The sequence below is a fragment of the Perca fluviatilis genome, chromosome 7 (genome assembly GCF_010015445.1).
Source record: "Perca fluviatilis chromosome 7, GENO_Pfluv_1.0, whole genome shotgun sequence".
Taxonomy (NCBI): Eukaryota; Metazoa; Chordata; class Actinopteri; order Perciformes; family Percidae; genus Perca; species Perca fluviatilis.
Genome location: NC_053118.1, coordinates 17,623,690 through 17,642,397, shown reverse-complemented (window position 1 = coordinate 17,642,397; position 18,708 = coordinate 17,623,690). Strand labels below are relative to the sequence as shown.

At 38.1% G+C, this 18,708-nt stretch overlaps 1 protein-coding gene across 1 annotated transcript; it reads left to right on the top strand.

Moving 5' to 3' along the window:
• The first annotated feature begins 611 nt into the window (after positions 1-611).
• rcc1 (regulator of chromosome condensation 1) lies at positions 612-9,596 on the top strand. The gene is made up of 10 exons (XM_039805392.1): positions 612-744; positions 1,870-1,966; positions 2,247-2,434; positions 2,555-2,734; positions 6,987-7,083; positions 7,186-7,308; positions 7,473-7,613; positions 7,772-7,891; positions 8,292-8,444; positions 8,826-9,596. The coding sequence occupies exons 1-10, from the start codon at positions 661-663 to the stop codon at positions 8,999-9,001; spliced, it is 1,359 nt and encodes a 452-aa protein (XP_039661326.1). The 5' UTR covers positions 612-660; the 3' UTR covers positions 9,002-9,596.
• Positions 9,597-18,708: the final 9,112 nt, after the last annotated feature.

Here is an 18,708-nt window from a genome sequence, read left to right as displayed (position 1 = left end):
ATTCATTAAATATGTATGTTTGAGACAAATGCACAGATAGATAAAAAGTCACATAATTTAAAACAATTTACTTAAAAAATGATTATAAATATAAAAGCGATACAAAATGGATCAAGGTGAAAACATCCAAAAGACACATTAATCAGCATCCATTCAGTGTTTTAAATTGTGGGGTGACCCTTTTTTCTGAAATCTGGATTTCAGATTTGCAGTGTTGAAATGTAACTAGTGTTATCTTTAAGTGGAACTGTGAGTTAATTATGCTTTATTTGAGTGTTCTATTTTCTGCTACTTCTTTTTTTAATATAACACATATGAGCTTATGAAATACAATACATTGTTATAGTTTTTAATAATGTTAAATTAAGATAATAGATATATAAATTATAGACACTACCTAACTAGTTAAAAAAAGATACAATAGCATGCCACTTAACGTTACATGTTAATAGGCTAATAATGTATGATTTAACACTCACAGCAGACATGCTTCATAATCAGAACTTTTACTTTTGTACATTGATTGTTGATAAGACGTTTACCTGCTAATGGACTAGCTAAATGATCTAATCACGTCTTGCCTCCACCACTGCACTGAGTGCTGCTGTCTCTTTAAGGAAGCAGGGGGTTCCAGATTGTGACGTTTTGCATTTAGTGCGCATGGTGCGTGTCTCAAGACCGGGAACAGGCTGTGCACGTTTACCTGTAGACAAACTGCAAACTTCAAACTACTACATATCACAGGTTAGTAAATTATCAACTCCTAAACTACCCGCTCGAAAAGACAACAATAATAAACATTACTTTAGCAATCTGTATGCAGTTCATTCATAGCCGAATGTCATGCTAACGCCGCTAGCTGGTTAGCACTGGCTAGCAAACAGCTCTGAACGTTAACGTTAGCGTTAGCCAGCTAGTGTCAATGCCAACTAACATGTTCTATGTGGTAAAAACATGACTTTTGCATCATACACTCCTACTGTATTACTAGCCTGAATTACAATCAAGAAGGGGACTGAAGCTCAGCCATGTAACTTGCAGCTCCTTTGGTAACCTAGCTAGCTCTCTAAATGTTAGCAAGGACACATGGGTAACGTTAAGTTACTGCAACGTTAGGTCACGCTGTTTATTTTAAACTGCTGTAACGTTATGCAGCTAAATGTTAAAGCACTGAGAGCACTCCCTAGACATGTATATTGGTGTCACTGAGAGCTTAGCGTAACTCTAGTGTAAGTTGTAGCAGTTGTTTTGTGGACGTTCATTTCACAACAGCATGGAAGCAGAGGAAGCACAACTGTCTGTGGGGTAACATAACCTGACACTGTGCCATCCATTGAAAAGACTCTGACAGCTGTTGAACCCCAACCGCTCCTGGTTGATGTTAGGACCAAAACAAGGACTGATTGTGTCGTTACTTACCATGAATAACCGTCGTTCTCAAAGCCGCTAAGGGTTCAGACCTGCAGTAGAGAGACCATGTTGTTGTAGTTTTTGTTTAGTGGTTATGATTCAGTTAGGAGGTATTTTTTTAAGTGTCAGTTTATACCTGCTGGTAACTTGCAACCACCATTTCCCTTTTGGATTTGTAGTTTTGTGGTTAATTGAGCCACAGTTCAGGCATTGTTGCAGTTCATTTAGCTTTAAAAGCTCTCAAATCAAAGTGGTGATTGTTGATCAGGGGACACCTACTCACCTACTTTTAGTAGTAAGCTTTGCTGCTACATTTGTGCTACAAATTGTGAAACCATTTCTCCTGATAAACAAACACCCCTTTTAATGTTGTGTTTTTGTGACTTACAGCTCAGTGACTTTTACCAATGGTAGGTTATAAGAAATCTTACACCAGACTCTCCTTATGTTTTTCCCAAGTCCTTAAGTGTTGCTGTCATGCCTGCCAGAAAGTCCACCACCAAGAGGAAGTCTGAGCCTATTGTGGAGGATGATAAAGACCTCAAGAAAGTGAAAGGTAAACCACTGGAGTGGGGTTGGGCTGATAAGAGTTAACTAGACTGGACTAGACCATGAGATTTAATTTAAACACACACTATAGCTATTTTAACTTGCAGAACCAAATCAAATTGTTGTTAAGATGACAATGTCACACCACCACAGTTTTAACAAGTTGCCTCATCTACTATAGCCTTTTTCTCATGCCACAGTTAAGTTAGGCCTTGTAAGACTAATAACATCTAAGATCAAATTAAACAACTAGTATGGAATTGTGTGTGTTTGTTTGTGTGTAACAGTTTCCCACAGGAGTCATGGCAAGGAGGCGGGTCAGGTTCTTGTTCTGGGCCAGGGCGATGTTGGACAGTTGGGTCTAGGCGAGAACATCATTGAGAGGAAGAAGCCGGCCCTTGTGTCCCTGCCTGAGAAAATTTTGCAAGTGATGGCTGGGGGCATGCACACTGTGTGCCTCAGCGACACTGGCAATGTAAGGAAGGCATCGGTCTTATTTTTTTTCAAATTAAAATTGTATGGCAATAGCTCCCATTAACATTTTAAATACTGTTCTTGAGTTTCCCAGGTGAACTGATACTTTCTTCTTTTGTAGGTCTACACTTTTGGCTGTAACGATGAAGGTGCCCTAGGTCGGGACACAACAGAGGAGGGCTCTGAGATGGTTCCAGGAAAGGTGACATTGGAGGAGAAGGTGGTCCAGGTGTCAGCAGGGGACAGCCACACAGCTGCACTCACAGAGGATGGAACTGTGTACACGTGGGGCTCCTTCAGGGTAAGTTACTTGCTGCTTTCAGCCTCAAAAGTGTGTGTGTGTGTGTGTGTGTGTGTGTGTGTGTGTGTGTGTGTGTGTGTGTGTGTGTGTGTGTGTGTGTGTGTGTGTGTGTGTGTGTGTGTGTGTGTGTGTGTGTGTGTGTGTGTGTGTGTGTGTGTGTGTGTGTGTGTGTGTGTGTGTGTGTGTGATTTTTCCTCTAGTCAACTAGTGATTTTTGTAACCTTTTTAATCCTCTACACGCACGAAACTTATGAGCACCAATAGAAATGTTCTGTACTCAACTTGCACATACACCCAACCATCACAAACCTACTGTATTTGTAGTATGCAGGTCTCACATAATTCACTCAGGCATTCCACTGATTTTGAGTGTTTTCTGATAAAATGAAAAGACAGCTAAAATCCATATGAAACCTGCTATTCATACATAATGTACTCCATATCAATCTATTTGGTTCTTTGTATGTATTTGTTCTACCTCTGTGGTATTTGCAGTCTCAATTCCTTTCAGCCCAATTTGATTTGGATGTGACATAAACATTAAGATAAAAGCTGTTCAGAGTTACTCTTGACTGGAACTTGAGCAAATTATACAAAATATCCTGCTGACTATTTGATATTTTTTTTTTTTTTATGGTTTAATTTTCAAAAAACCCCATATTTTGTTGTACTGCACATTGCTGCAGCTCCTGTTTTCACCCTGTGTGTTCGGTACTCCGTTTTAGCTACAGAGTGAGACAACACACTGCTGTAACATTTTTGTTGGCAGTCGCACATGCGCAGTAGCTAGGTAAGGATCATATCAGCTAGCTAGCTGTTTAAACAACTTTCGTCAGTTACAAGGCAGGATAAGCCTGGAGACTTCTTCTAAACGAGGGCACACTTCTAACTTTGCGTGGAATACCTGCAGAACAGGGACATGTAAGTAGTTCTTTTGTAGATTATGGTGAGCTAGTGTGTTGTAGCAGTGTTTTGCCATTGAAAACGAGCTAGCATGCTAGCGCTAGCGTGCTACGGTTAGCCCTTTCATTTTGGCTAGTGACGTAGAAAGCCCCGCAGATTTTGAACAGCTCACCCGGAGACTGAAAGCAGGTTACATTCAGAAACCTGTATCTCACTCAAAACAGCATGGATGTTTTTTTTTCTTCCGAGTTTGTATGCGTGTGGAAGCACCAAATAACACCCCAAATCCCAGAAATATATTCATAATACGGGCACTTTAAACAGTCTAAATATATTAATACTGCAACCTTGATGTAATATGTACATCCACTTTCCTGTGTCCCCATTTGTAAAAAACTAATGTAACTTATATATATATATATATATATATATATATATATATATATATATATATATATATATATATATATATATATATATATATATATATATATATTTTATTATACACACACACACACACACACACACACACACACACACACACACACACACACACACACACACACACACACACACACACACACACACACACTCTCACTTTGAGTATGATTGCTGTTTGCAATAACCAAATTAAACCTTTCATTCATTGATTATATAAAATCTCCATTTGCTCTGATTTTGTTTTTCTGCCCAACTTCGCCCTGATTCTGTCCATATTCCCTGCGTGGCTGATGGATCATCTTAGTAGTTTGTTCAACTCTTTGACAGCATTGTGCAGCATAACCAGTGTTTTGTCTGAAAGAGTTCTACAAAATAGAAAAACTAAATATCAGCCCCTAGCTCATTTAATTTCACTCTTAACATTAAGATTTTATCTCCACAGAGAACTTGAATACCCATATATTCTCAATTTATTTTTCACTTCATTAATACTTTTATTTTCATGACTATATAATGTGTCCACCCACCCCACTTTCACAGAGCTCCATCAACTGCAAACAGATCTGGCACAACTATAAGAAAAACATACTTGAACATTATGGTATGAGTGATATCTCTTCCATTGTATTCCTTTCTTAATGTGAGGTCAGGATTCATTTCCTGTAATGTCTATTCTAGTCGTATTGCCATTATTCAAATCAGCTTCTCCATTATCTAACCAGTAGCATCTCACTAAAGTGTCACCCCACAAATATTTTATGGTCTTGACCCTTAGCAAGCCTATGTATCCACAATGGTGTGTCTCTTTCCTCAGACCTCCCTAATTGCCTCTGCTTAAAAGATGTTCTTCCCATAGTCTGAGCTTTTGAAATCTTACTGATTTCTGTAATCTTTGCTTTTTGTGGTACATGAATAAAACTCTGATAGGTTGAAGCATGTTACATGCTTGGGGACAAAAACAGCTTCACATTATAACTAGGGCTGGGTGATATAGCAAAAAAATGTATCACAATATTTTTTTCCCATTTTAATTGATATTTATCACGATTTTATCTTTTTGTTGATACTGCCCGTTCGAAGTGCGTCCTGGCTGAAGCAGGAAGAAACCAGAGGAGTAATTACATTTGAGAATATAGTTTATAAACCTATAAAATAAAAAAAAACATGCCTTTTACAAAATTCAGCACAATGTTTTATTTGAGGACTCCCATGATTACACACTCGCATTATGAGATGCCCCACTGGTCAACCGTGTAGTAGTGCCCTCTACGGGCAAAAGAAAATATAGCCCTGTTTTCCTTGTACAGTGACATTTATAATTCCGTTTTTGTGTTTGCAAAATCAACAAGTGCACCAAGTGAGTAGTCAGTTTTGGCTACATTTCTTTTGATTTTGTAAACATTCTAAAACTACCTAAAAGCAACATTAGGTGTAAACTCCTGCCTAGAAAGCATCTCACGAGTTTGTGGAGGTAGCACAAAACCAAACAAAGTAAACAAGTGCATGTGTAAACCAATAAAAATAGCACTCGTAATATTTTGCTCCTTTTTTTTTAATGCTTTTTATATGGGGCAATGGCCACAAAAGACCATATGATTGATTGTCGTTTTGGCCCAGCAGATGCAGCTAGCGCAGACAAACGGTAACATTGCTACTTTTAACTTACAGGCTGTGTGTGTGGACTCAAGCCAGTGCAAGTCCTCATTTTCATGGTCGCTGAATGGAACCTGTTCTGGTGATGGAATAGATTTGATGAGTTTCTCGCCCTTTTTGGCACCGACCGCCGATATGTTTTGCTTAATCTGTTCCTCGTCACTTTTGTGAAATCCGAACCGTTTTCAAGATCGTTTTATTGCCCAGACCTAATTGTAACTCATTAAAGACAAAAATAAAAGCCATTCAAACATAGTTTGATGATCCTTAGTTATGCCGTTCTTCATTGTTTTCATCTCACAGCACTTATCACTCCTCTTGCTAAGTTACTGATGGGTTTTTCCATTATTAATACTCAGTGGCACACTGGCAATTACATCACTATTACCTCTGCCTACCTTATGCATTCCCAATAGATTTGTGACAGTGCTAAAATGAAATGTGTGAAACACTGTAACCTCTGTTTTGAGAAAAATCTCTATTAACAATGTTTTTATTGTTCTCAGATCTAATTTATATTAAGAATGTTTTTTTTTTTTTTATGCACATTCCATTAGCTAATTTCCATTCCGAAGAAATTTGGGAAGTCAATGCTCCACCATATTCTGTTGTAGTCATCGTTCCTAAGTCGGCTCACACTTTGAATTCTACGTCCACTCACCAAGGTTTTTATCATTCAAGAGAAATTAAACTCTTATATATAATATTTATTTATTTATTTATTTATTTATTTATTTATTTATTAGTTAAGCTTGATTAACAGGTAGGTTGGGTTTGCCTTTTAGCTCAGTTCAGTTTGGTGTGCGAGACTGTCAAGTAGAAAATGACACTGTCACAGAAGTTAGTGCCGTTGCATTTACTAAGGTCAGCACAGTCAGAACCTACATAGTGTATGGACTAATGTGTTGCTGAAGGTATTTTGGACTATGTTCTACTTCTGAGTAGGTAATGGAAGTATGTGCAAATGCTGTGCTGCCTTAGCCAGCTCTAGGGATGTGGTTGTAGCAAACCCAAACCAAAAGAAAAGGGCTTACTGAAATATATACATAATGTTTGTGGAAAAAACACTGCAAAAGTAGATGAAACCATCCTCCCAGTTTTAATTAAATGGGATCATTTATATAATTATAGGAAACAGAAAGTTGGTGACCAAAGTGGTCCCATTTACAGCCATGCTGACCTTTTTCATAACCTTTAACATGAGCTTTGTGGATCTCTGGGTTTAACTAATAATATACCGGACCCTTCTCCCCAGGATAACAGTGGTGTAATAGGTCTTTTGGAGCCCATGAAAAAATGCACCATTCCAATCAAAGTCCCCATGACAGAACCGGTCGTGAAAATTGCATCAGGTAAGAAACGGTTCTCTTTACTTTTCAAATGTTTTTGTTTGTTAAAAGTTAATATGCAGCGTACAAATTTTTCTGTTTTATTTAAATGACTCCCTTTAATAGGTAACGACCACCTTGTACTGCTTACGCTGGATGGAAATCTTTACACATCAGGCACTGCAGAGCAGGGGCAGCTGGGAAGAGTGCCTGAGCATTTTTCAAACAGAGGAGGCAGGAAAGGCCTCAGTAAGTAACCAGCCTTTCCAAGCCCAAAGCATCAACTTAAGATGGAACATACGTGTACAGTTTACATACACCACTACATACAATTCATTATTCTCTGATTTGTGATTTAACAATAGATGTTTTCATGTGTAAAGTGTAAGGCTGACTGTGTCCTGTGATTTCAGGCCGGTTGCTGGAACCACAGATGGTAAAACTCAAAGGGAAAGTTCACTTCATAGATGCCTTTTGTGGGGCGTACCTCACCTTTGCTCTGTCAAAAGAGGGACATGTTTATGGATTTGGTCTCTCCAACTATCACCAGCTGGGTAAGTATGGCACAGCTTTGATAACTTCAATTGAAATTTGTTTGTTATAACTGAAACTGCAGTGGTATCTGACACTGCTTTACTGTTAGCTCTGAGTCAGTTGCTCACATTCTGCTCTAAGGTAATTGTGTTTTTTTTTGTTTGTTTTTTTAATTCAGGTACTAAACACACCAAGATGTGTTTTGTCCCAGTTAAACTGACATGCTTCAAAAACTCTACCACCTCCTGGGTGGACTTCTCTGGAGGACAACATCACACACTCTGCCTTGATGCTGAAGGTAATATCCAACTAACTATATTAAAACTAAATAAGTATGATTATCAGACTGTGTGATCCCATCAAGACAGATTTTAAGTGCACAGGTAATATACAACTGATGTTTCAAGTCATGTTTCAGCACTCGGTACATATTGACAGTGATTACCTAATTTCTTTGTAATTTCAATAATATAACCCAAACCCTGGCTGAAAATGGTTGAATAAAGTAATAGATAAAAGAATATTAATTACTAATTAATTATTAGTAATAATAATTACAAGGGAGTACAATATGTGAAAATTCTGTTTTTTATATTTTCTCTTCTCTTTCTCTTCTCTCCATAAGTAGGGAAGATCAAGGACCCAGGTGGTTTAAGCTGAAGACATAAAATAAATGAATCCCTGTCTCCGTCTTTTAGGACAGGTATATAGCCTGGGCAGAGCAGAGTATGGTCGTCTTGGTCTAGGCCAAGGGGCAGAAGAAATGAGTGACCCCACGCCGGTGAAGGGGATGGAGCCGGCCATTGGGTTGACTTGCGGGGCGTCTGTCAGCTACGCGGTCACCAGAGAAGGTGAGAAACAAAGCACATTTTTTTTTGGATGGAGTGTCAACTTCTGAGTCGGTTTCATGCAACACGTTTTATGACGGTAAAACAGTAGCTTGCTTTTTCTGCCTTTTTTATTTGCAGAGGACAGTTATTATTCACTTAAATGCCGGAGACCTTTGTCAGAAAAACGCAAACATAGGTCATTTTAAGTGAAGTTGGACGTACAATAAATATCCATTATTACAGCAAGTTCTCTGCTAACTGATAGAATTGTATTTTCTGGTTTTTCCAAACTGCGTGTCAACAAACTGCGTGTCAATTGAATTTGTCTAATGTTAGTAATAAGCTAAGATTGTAAAACAAAAAGATGCTTCCTCCACTGATGGTTGGCTGTGCTTACTGTAGGATCTGTGTATGCCTGGGGCATGGGCACCAGCCTGCAGCTTGGCACAGGAGAGGAGGATGACGAGTGGAGCCCTGTAAAGATGACAGGCAAGCAGCTGGAGAACCGTGCAGTACTGATGGCCTCCAGTGGAGGGCAGCACACGGTCCTTTTGGTCAAAGACAAGCAGGAGAGCTGATGTCCATATCAGACATCTTTTGTTCTGTTTCGAGGTGGGGCCTTTTACGCGATGCCTAAATCTGGGGAGGGTGTTGATCTATGTGTGACTTCCTGTGCTGAGCCGAAGGAGTGTAAGAGGTCCTGGCCCTTTTTTATGAGAACGCTTCTCCTAGTGTGGGGAAAAAATGTTCAAGGATGTGCAGTAGATCATGACAAATGAGACTTTTTTTTTTTTTTTTATCATTTTATTTTATTTAGTTTTTGATGTTCCCTTTTTGAATTATTTTCATTCAAAGTAATTTGTATGACTGTAAGATGGTATATGTGATGTTTGTGAATGTGACTGCATGTACGTAATGGAAATGAGAGTGCAAGCCTTTTAATGACTTCTCTAAACAATAGTCTTTTTAATGTTAGGTTTTCTTAGCAATAATTCCACTGACCTTGGTTCAGACAGGACATTTCTACTCAGTGAGTTGAATATGTGAGACTACTGTTCAATTTACCTTAGGCACCCAATTGTGACTGGTTGGACATTTGGTAACATGGCATACTGTATCCTGCATTTTGTTGCTTTTCTGTCTAAAAATAAAGATACAATTTTAAGTTTTTAAGCCTTTTCTTATCCAGTGTGTCAAATATTTCTTGACCATTTTGATAATTGACTGATTTTCCATGCAAAAATACCAAAGAATTGCTGGTTTGAACTTCTCAGATGTGAGCATCTGATGCTTTTCTTCTGATATATATATTTTTAGTTTAGGCTGTTCAGACAAAACAAAATGTCACTTCTGGTTTGAGGAATTTGTGATGGGGAATTTAATATTTTTCTGACTTAACAGAATAAAAGAGAACCTTCAGAACATTCTCATTTTGTAATATACCCATTGTTGAGGATATGGGCACCTTTTTTTTGTTTATTAATTGAACACCATAAATTCAGAAAATGTCTGTTAGTGAACAAAGATTTAGTCTCCTGCTGACTTCACAGATGAAGGGTTTGGTAGTCTAGGTTTGGCTGACGGATAAAATATACAACATAAAAATGTTGTGAAAGTTCTGCAGAAAATCAGTCAAGTAACTTTATAGAGTCAATAAGATTGTGGGAATGTATTGTCTAATGAAGTGAATTAAATATCAGACTAATAAACCATCAATTTGATGCAATATTGCCATAAAGCTGTACTTTGTGTGTGTGTGTAGCATGGAAGGGGCTACAACTACATTTTATTGTGCAATACTGTATTGTATAATGACAATAATGCATCCTTGAATATTGTTATATCCCCCACCCCTAATAGTCTCTTTGGCTCTTTGTCCCAGTGTCTACTATCACTGCAGGGAAGAAGGGAAATATGGCCGATTTGTAATGTATTGGCAAGCTAACACATTTAACTTAGTTAAGGCTATATTCTTACAGTAGTTGTGGGCAGACAGACACCATCCCATCTTTCACCATTTTGTTGGTGTGCAGTGTGGAAGGGACGTTCAGAAGAAGTTGCCTTTTTAGTACATTGGCACAGCTGCCCAGCAGTTGTACCCTTTATCTTATTCTGTATGCAAACAACACATTCCATACACATATGGTCATGAATGTAAACCAGAAACACTAACGGATGCAAATGATGGTACAAGAACATACTGTACATCAAAGCTACATGCTTTTGTGTTTTATCTGGGGTGAAATGCACAGCGTCTGCTGCTCGTCTCACCTTACTTTCATCTGACCAAAAGGACCAATTATGAAGTGCTGTGAAAAGTCCTTGTGGCAAAAAGCCTCTCAAAAAGCTTTGAAATGCTAAAGTATTTTACATTAGCAGTTCATCATTGATCATAGTGAACCTCTTCCCTTGTTTCAGGAATACATTTCAAGGTCAACTGCTCATCAGTAATGGTTGTCTTCTAAAAGCAAGAGTGATGATTGTTTGTGTTTCCAATGCATCTGTTCTGCCACGGGGTGTTTACTACTCTTCTTTTTTTAGTGGAAAACATTTGAAATAGTTCTGGGTGTTAAAAGAAATGCAGCTTTCTTCATCGCACCTGACATGAGTACTACAAATGTGTTTGAGAGAAGTTCTGCAAAGGGGTTATGTAAAGTATGAAGTTGTTGTAAGCTTCAGTCAAAGACCTACTACACTGCCGTTAATTTAACATTTGTTTAACACTTTTTAACAATTTTAGGAAACCTCCAAACCATTAAATTTCTTAAACCTGTTCAAATGTAGTTGTTGCATCTCTGTCCTTTGGCTCTACACCTTTAGGACTTTCAGACCTCCAAAAGATGTAAAGCTGAATTATTTCAAAGACCTAAAAAAGTGCATACATGGGCAAATGGAACAGATTTAAGCTGCAACTTTGAGAAAGGCTGTTAAAAGCATTCATCTTTGACTTCTGTTAACAGTTTCACAAGCTGGAGCATTGAAATTTTCCAGCACAAAGAGAAACATTCATAAAGGAATTTAGCAATCACATCCTCTGAATAATTCCTTTTGCTCCATAGAAAGCATTCTAGGATTAATCACGACACACGTGGGCTCTAAGCTTGTTAAACTAATCACAGAGGAGACTGATGAGTGTCAGGCACCTGCATCGCCACACGTTCACCCTAATAAAGGAGGGAGCCACTTTAATCGCAGCAACTGGCTTTTCTACTCTGAGCTGCACGTGAGGCTTTCATGAGCTTTGGTTTTGGTTACGCTGCCTTTATGCATGCGTCACACTGCACATCTGTAACAGGCTAGCGACAGGCTGCGTGATGTATTCATTAACAGTAGCATCATGTTATTAAAATGATAATCTTAGTAGAACACATTTAGCTCTGCCTTGATTGGGATGTGGCAGCCCTTGAGTCACCCTGCTGCTTTCTTAATTAATTCTTCAAATTGTACTGAGTGCTGTTTCTCAAGTACGTCTTAATCAAGAAATCCAAAGTTTTGTGATTATTTAAATACTTTGGAGAGGCTTTAACTCTTGGCTGTTTTTTATCAACTGGTCCATCATTATAGGAACCTGTTGATTATGGGCCAGCAGGAACCTATTGTCCAAATCATTGCATTCTTACTTGCGTTCTCTCTCACACACAGAAAACTTTGATACTTTTAAATGCACGTGCCTATGTGTGAAGTTAAGATATAGAAAGAAAAAGATGGATTGATAGATAGCTAGCTAATCTAGCCTCAAATAAAAAACACTTTAACAGTTCAAAAACTATTTGATCTTGGTTCAGAAGACAGTTTATGGCACATTTTCCCAGATCATTTATTTAATACAATTTGAGGCTTGACTGTCCTTATGAAATGTGATTATAACACGTTTTGAACTCAAATCACATGTAGATGTAATGAATGGACTGGATAAGAAAGAGAGACTAGATAATCTGCTGATTAACACTATTCTCATTGTGGCAAAATATTTCATAGCCTACACAAAGCCAAATGTATGAAAACCCCATCCATTTTTCATGCTTTTTGTAATGAATTTTATTATATTGTAAATCCCTAAAATATTTGAGTTTAAAATGTGGTCGGAGGTGTAAGATTGTATAAATTACTAGAGCTTGAATGTACTGACCTTTAACTTAATTTATTTAATGGAGTTCAGCGTAAATTCTTGCAGGAAGACTTCTAAACTTAATCACTTCTAGAGGCGTTCACTTTTATTTTAACCAATCAGAAGCAACCTTGAATTTCACGAGCCAATCACAGCATGACATCCCTGTTTTAAACATGTCTCTCTGCTGCTCAGTTGTCATTTCAGGCTAAGAGCACAACCCTCCTCCTCCCCTTGCTCCCACGTTCTTCATCATGCACGGCTCCGGGTTCCTCCTCCGGCAAGCACTGCCGTCGGCTCCTCGGTTCGGTCTTCGGGCTCCTCACACCACTATCAGTGTCTAGACTCCATCGGGGGATCATCTTCTGGCTTTCTACCCCTCTAAAAAATATCATTTCATAACGATGGAGTCTAATCTCTGAAGACTGTACATGTCATATCATGCATGCGTACAGTAAATCTTTGCATATCTGCAACAAAGTCTCTCCTGATTGAATTATATTGTTTATGTTTTTATTATTTACAATTCATGTACTTTTTCATGTAATTTTCTTATTAGTTCTTTTATTTTAGATACTTTATTTTTATTACTATGACACATGGATTTTAAAACGTTGTTTAACCTGCCTTGTTACTTGTAAATTAGCTGTTCAATAAAGAAAAACAAAACAAAAAACAACGCTTAACAATTTTCTGTCTGCCTTCTATCTCCACGTTTTTTTCTCCCACCATATAGATTATAAAGCACTTCGAAGGCATTGTTTAATAGTTTGCATTTTTCTGTTGGAAATTACCATACACCATATGGAGGCTAATCTGTTATATCTGCTGTTCTGTGCCTTCAGAGAATATTAGAAACCCCTTAGGAACATTTGTAAAACGTGATCTTAAGAAACCCTTCCTGTGTCTTAGAGTCTGGATACATTTGATGAGGAGTTGCTGCTGCCCCACATTTGTACCAGAATAACAACAACAAATGCCCCCGGCTGTTATTAATAAGTGATGCATGAAGTACTACATGTATGAAACACTTAATTGTTGCCATGGCAGAGTAATTGTTGTTTTGACATCTAATAATCATTTCTGTGAGCAGACACAGGAACCCAAATATGGTATTATTAGCAAATGAGTACCTCTCTTGCTGTTAAGCGGCTGGTAGTCCATCGTCTGCGGACATCATCTGTAATTACTGAGATTGCCTTGATAGATTGGACTCCTCGTCCATTGGGTTGAGGGCTTCTTGTGGTCCCGCACAGCGGAGGACCAACAGCTGTGCAGGGGCTTATAAGAAGTGGCAATCTCTTGATCTGATGCATGGTTATATTTCTGTTGCATTGACCAGAAAACAACAAGCATTAAATCCCATTAAGGATCGCCCTGGTGTGTGACTCAAAAATGGATCTGTGTTGTAATGTATTCATATCCGTGTCATATTGATTCCTTGCTAATTACTTACAGAGGTCCGCCTGGAGTATGATCATATAAATTACCTTTATGGTTGAGAGCTGAGCTGAGATCAAGAATTGTGGTCCTCTGAGGGAAGCAGCTGTTACAAAGGGATGGATCCTGTGGAGAAATTAGGTTCACCAGCCCAGACTCTTAGGGACTGTACGAAAAGTATTAGTGGAGGAGAGGGGGGTCAGAAAAAGGAGAGGTTATTGTTATTTTTATTATGATGTTTTTGGTATAGCAGAGGAGGGCCTTTTATTTTACTCAGTCTAAATGTATTAATTTAATTTATTCTATTTCAGCTTTGCAATGTAGTAAATAGTTACATCAGTAGATACATCAAAAGGCAGTTTTCACCAGTGCCATGGTTTATAAATCTGCATCAGGGTTTTATCGAAAGAGTACTCCACTGATTTAGCATTGCAGCCCGATAACATTGTCAAACTCACGATGGACAGGAAAAAAATGTTTCATGTAAGCTAAAGCTGAGATGAGGAGCGGGCTACAGAGGTCTGGTAACCTGACTTCTTTCTAACTCCACGCCCCTACTTGAGGCAATTTATCAGATTTCAATATGTAAACTAAACTGTACTTTGATGTGTAAAATCGGTTGAGTTCCCCTTCAATGTGCACATTAGAAGTTCCATCAAAATATTAAGATTTAAACTGGGTTACACATTTAAATTGGTTGTACCAATTTAAGGCTAAGTCAAGACATAATATAATTTAAAGTGAAATATACAGTAAGGTTCAGCTTCCCTCAGCACCCCAGTCCCTATGACTCTCAGCTGGCAGATTGCACCCAGTTTGAATCCCTGTTTCTGCTCCTCAGCAGGGAATACAAGAGCATTTGCCGCCTTGTGAAACATCCAGTAAACATACTTCAGAGCTTTTTGCACCTCAGGCAACCAGGAGGTCTGATTATCTGTGTTACAGCAGGCGCCTGTCACACAAAGCAGCGGGGCCAAATTGCCAAACCCATTACCAAAATCTCGGCATAATAATCCTCTCAATAGCTAATCCCTTTTGGGTGTCTTTCTTCAGTTTTGGATTGTATGGTTTAGACTCAGCACTGGCAGGTTGTATTGTATTGTTTGAAAAGCCTGACTTACAGTATGTTGGATAGGTGTCTGCTGATGAGACCCCTAAATGTCTGTTATGTGGAAAGATTTTTCGGGTTGCAATATTGTGGTGTAATGGAGCTCAAGACGTGCTTTTTATTCAAGCTGGCAAACAAGATAATTGTGTTCCATTAGACCAAGCAAAAAAAATCTCACAAAGTCTCCCGCACAGACAAACAAGCAGGGGAAGTCACATGACAAGTATTATCCAGATGAAACAGAAACCAACCTGTTGGATGCTTTGAGCTTTTAGGGAATAGTAGCACTACAACAATGAGAGCTGTTATGAACACTTCAGCAAGATTACCTCTCTGTTCTTGTTTCCATCTGTTAATTTGTTCGAGTGTACGAGCTACCATTAGTTTAGGTCAGTAGATGAGAGCATATAATTATCTGTGTGAAACTGGTCTACAGTATTTTGCGTGTAACTGTAGCGTATACACGTTTGATAGCAAACGCCTGTTGTATGTGCCCTGAAGCTCTCAGAGAAAACAAAAAACAAAAGTGTTTCTGTAGAGGCAAAGATCACAGTTACACTTGAGTTTTTAGACGTCACAGTAAGCGCTGTGGATCTAACTGCTCTGATGAATAAAGGACTTTGGTATTCACATTTTTTAGCTTGTGGTGTTTGACTAAATTATTCATTTAGTTGCAGTTTCATTTGTCTTTTACACAGTGAACATTTAGTCAAAGTAATTTCATAGGGAACATACTGTATGCTCTATACAGTATTTTCTAGCATAGAGAAAATCTTCAATGCCACTGTGCCACTATGACGTCTTGTATAGGAGATATTCAGACTGAACGTTTCTCAATCATTTCAGTGGTCTTTCAACAACGCTTCTGAAAGAGAAATTAGGTTTACTGATGCCTTCCCTAAGGTTTTTATTCTCTGAGATCAGTCATTCAGCAGAGAATGATTTCAGCCCTTTAATGTGTGCCATAAATTAAATGAAAGAACAGTCCAACATATAATCCATGGACCATGATGCAAAATTAGCACAATCATTTGTCTTTTTCAACACATCTGCTGTGGGCCTCACTGGCTGGAGTCATTTAAGTGTTAACTGCCTCTGTAATAATGTCTCAGTATCGGCCAATCATGACTGTTTGTACTCGACTTGCACTGCAGTGTGACTAGCCTGACAAGCCAGACCCACATCAAGATGTTGAGTCTGGGAACTCACCATTGGCAGGGCTCAAACCAAGGGGCGGGATAAAGGGTTGTCTTTCAAATTCCCTCTGCAGTCATAGTTAATAGATTAAACTTTTGCCGTATCCGATCGGCAAAACTCCAAACACATCTTCCTTTTTTAAGAATGACTTTAGTGCTTAACTCCAAGTCTTCCAGAGTCACGGCCAAAGCCGATTCAAAAGAATGATATTCGGCAGCAGCCATCTTCTTTATTTCCAAGTAGCAGGGAATTCACGCAGAACAGTCGCAACTCTGCCGTCCTTATGTTTGCGTAACCAAGTTGTTAAAGAACTCAGAATGTCCATATCAAATTATTACATTCAAGCTTTATCAGAGGCCAAAGGGAATGGTAAAATATTTTGGAAGCAACTAAACAGCTTACTAAATCCAAAGGGTAACACCACCCAAAACAAATATGAACTTAAAATGGGTGAAAACATCATCACTGACAGTACACAAGTTGCAGACGAATTCAATAACTTCTTCATACAATCTGTTAACAACCTTTCATCAAGCTTTTCAAGCAGGAACGATATAGGTCTAACAACAATAGACCTGCTTGAAGATCAATACAACTCATTTCAGCTCAGAGAGGTCGGTCAGACAGCTGTTCTGAAAGCTATACAGGACCTAAACACCAATCTTATTAATATTTCCATTAAATCCGGGCAATTCCCAGATGGGTGGAAAAATGCTTTGGTAATACCTCTTTTTAAATCTGGAGATGATGAAATGTCTTGTAATTATAGACCCATTAGTCTTCTTCCAGTTTTGTCTAAAGTCCTGGAGAAGATTGTCTCAGAACAATTGATGCACTACCTTGAGACAAACCATTATCTGAGTCCTCTGCAATTTGGATTTAGGCACAATCATTCAACAGAATCTGCTATTTGTTTATTAATCGAAAATAGTAAACAATCACTTCATAAGGGAAATGTAGTTGGTGCAGTATTTCTAGATCTAAAAAAGGCATTCGATACGGTAAATCACAACACCTTAATTTCAAAATTAGCCAAGTTAAATTTATCCAAAAGGTCATTTTCCTGGTTTGAATCATATTTAAAAGGCCGTGAACAGTGTGTTATAATTAATAATGTGAGATCCACCTTTCTCCAAATTGAAACAGGGATCCCTCAGGGCACTGTTTTGGGACCCATACTTTTCAGCCTTTACATTAATGATTTGCCAGATGTATGTCCAGATATAGGTTTGCAGATGTATGCAGATGACACAGTGGTGTATGCATCTGGTAATACCTGTACTTCTGTGGCCGACAAACTAAATGTCAACTTAGATAAAATATCATCTTGGCTGGCTTCATCATCTTTAACTTTAAACACTAAAAAAACAAATTTTGTCTGCTTTTCAATTAAAAAACTACCTCTGACACAGCTCTTGGATGTACAAATTAATGGGGAGCTTATTGAACAAGTACCTGAAGTGAAGTATCTGGGAATAATTATAGACTGTCAGTTGAACTTCAAAAGTCATATCAAGAAAATCTGTAAAACCGTTAAGGCCAACTTGGGCTGCTTTAGGATGATAAGAAACTGCCTGACTCTTGACGGTGCTTTAATTTTTTTTCAATTCTATGATTCTCACACATATCATATGGCTTGACCACATGGTCCCAAGCTCAACAGACATCAGTTAAGACCATAGAGTGTCTATATAACCAAGCTTTGAAAGTTATAGACAAGAAGAGAATAAGGTATCATCACTGCCAAATTTTAAGCAAACATAAGATTTTAAGCTTTGCAAATTTTATCTCCCTGCATTTTGTTAAATTGGTCTTCAAATGCCTAAATAACGCTGCTCCCCTTCCAATTTGCTGAACAATAATAAAACAGCAAAGTGTTACTAGAACCATCACCCGAGCAGCGTTAAAAGGCAATTGTAGCATCCCTTTCCGTAGAACATCATTTGCCCAAACTGCATTTTCAGTAAAAGGGGAAAAATTATGGAACTTTCTGCCAGACCACTTGAAATGTATCCCAACGTTAGCCACTTTTAAAAAAAAAACCAAATTGTGGCTAATTCAGGAACAATCTTGCTCTCATATTTAGTTTTTACACTGTGCTTTCATTGTATACTTTCCTTCAATTTTCATTTCATTTCTTTTTATTTCATTTATAATGTATTTTTAATAATAATGTAAATCAGTATTTTTATTTGTAACCAAAAGCCCTAATAAGTGTCAAGAATTAGCTTTGGCTAAAAACACTATGATACATACATCAGATGACTGTTGAAGTTTATTTATGTTTTTTTGTATCTGTCCCTATCTAAATAAACCTTAAATAATGTTAAGCCCGCCCACCGACTCTATACACGATGTGATTGGCCTGACCAGAATTAGTTTTTTCCAGCTCGCAAGCCAATGGAGAGTTGCTAGACTGAGCTGCTGGGTGC

Coding starts and splice junctions, on each gene's coding strand:
- rcc1 (XM_039805392.1), top strand. CDS start 661: ATGGTGCGTGTCTCAAGACCGGGAACAGGCTGTGCACGTTTACCTGTA. Junction 7,309..7,472: donor AGGAGGCAGGAAAGGCCTCA/GTAAGTAACCAG, acceptor CTGTGATTTCAG/GCCGGTTGCTGGAACCACAG. Junction 8,445..8,825: donor CTACGCGGTCACCAGAGAAG/GTGAGAAACAAA, acceptor TGCTTACTGTAG/GATCTGTGTATGCCTGGGGC.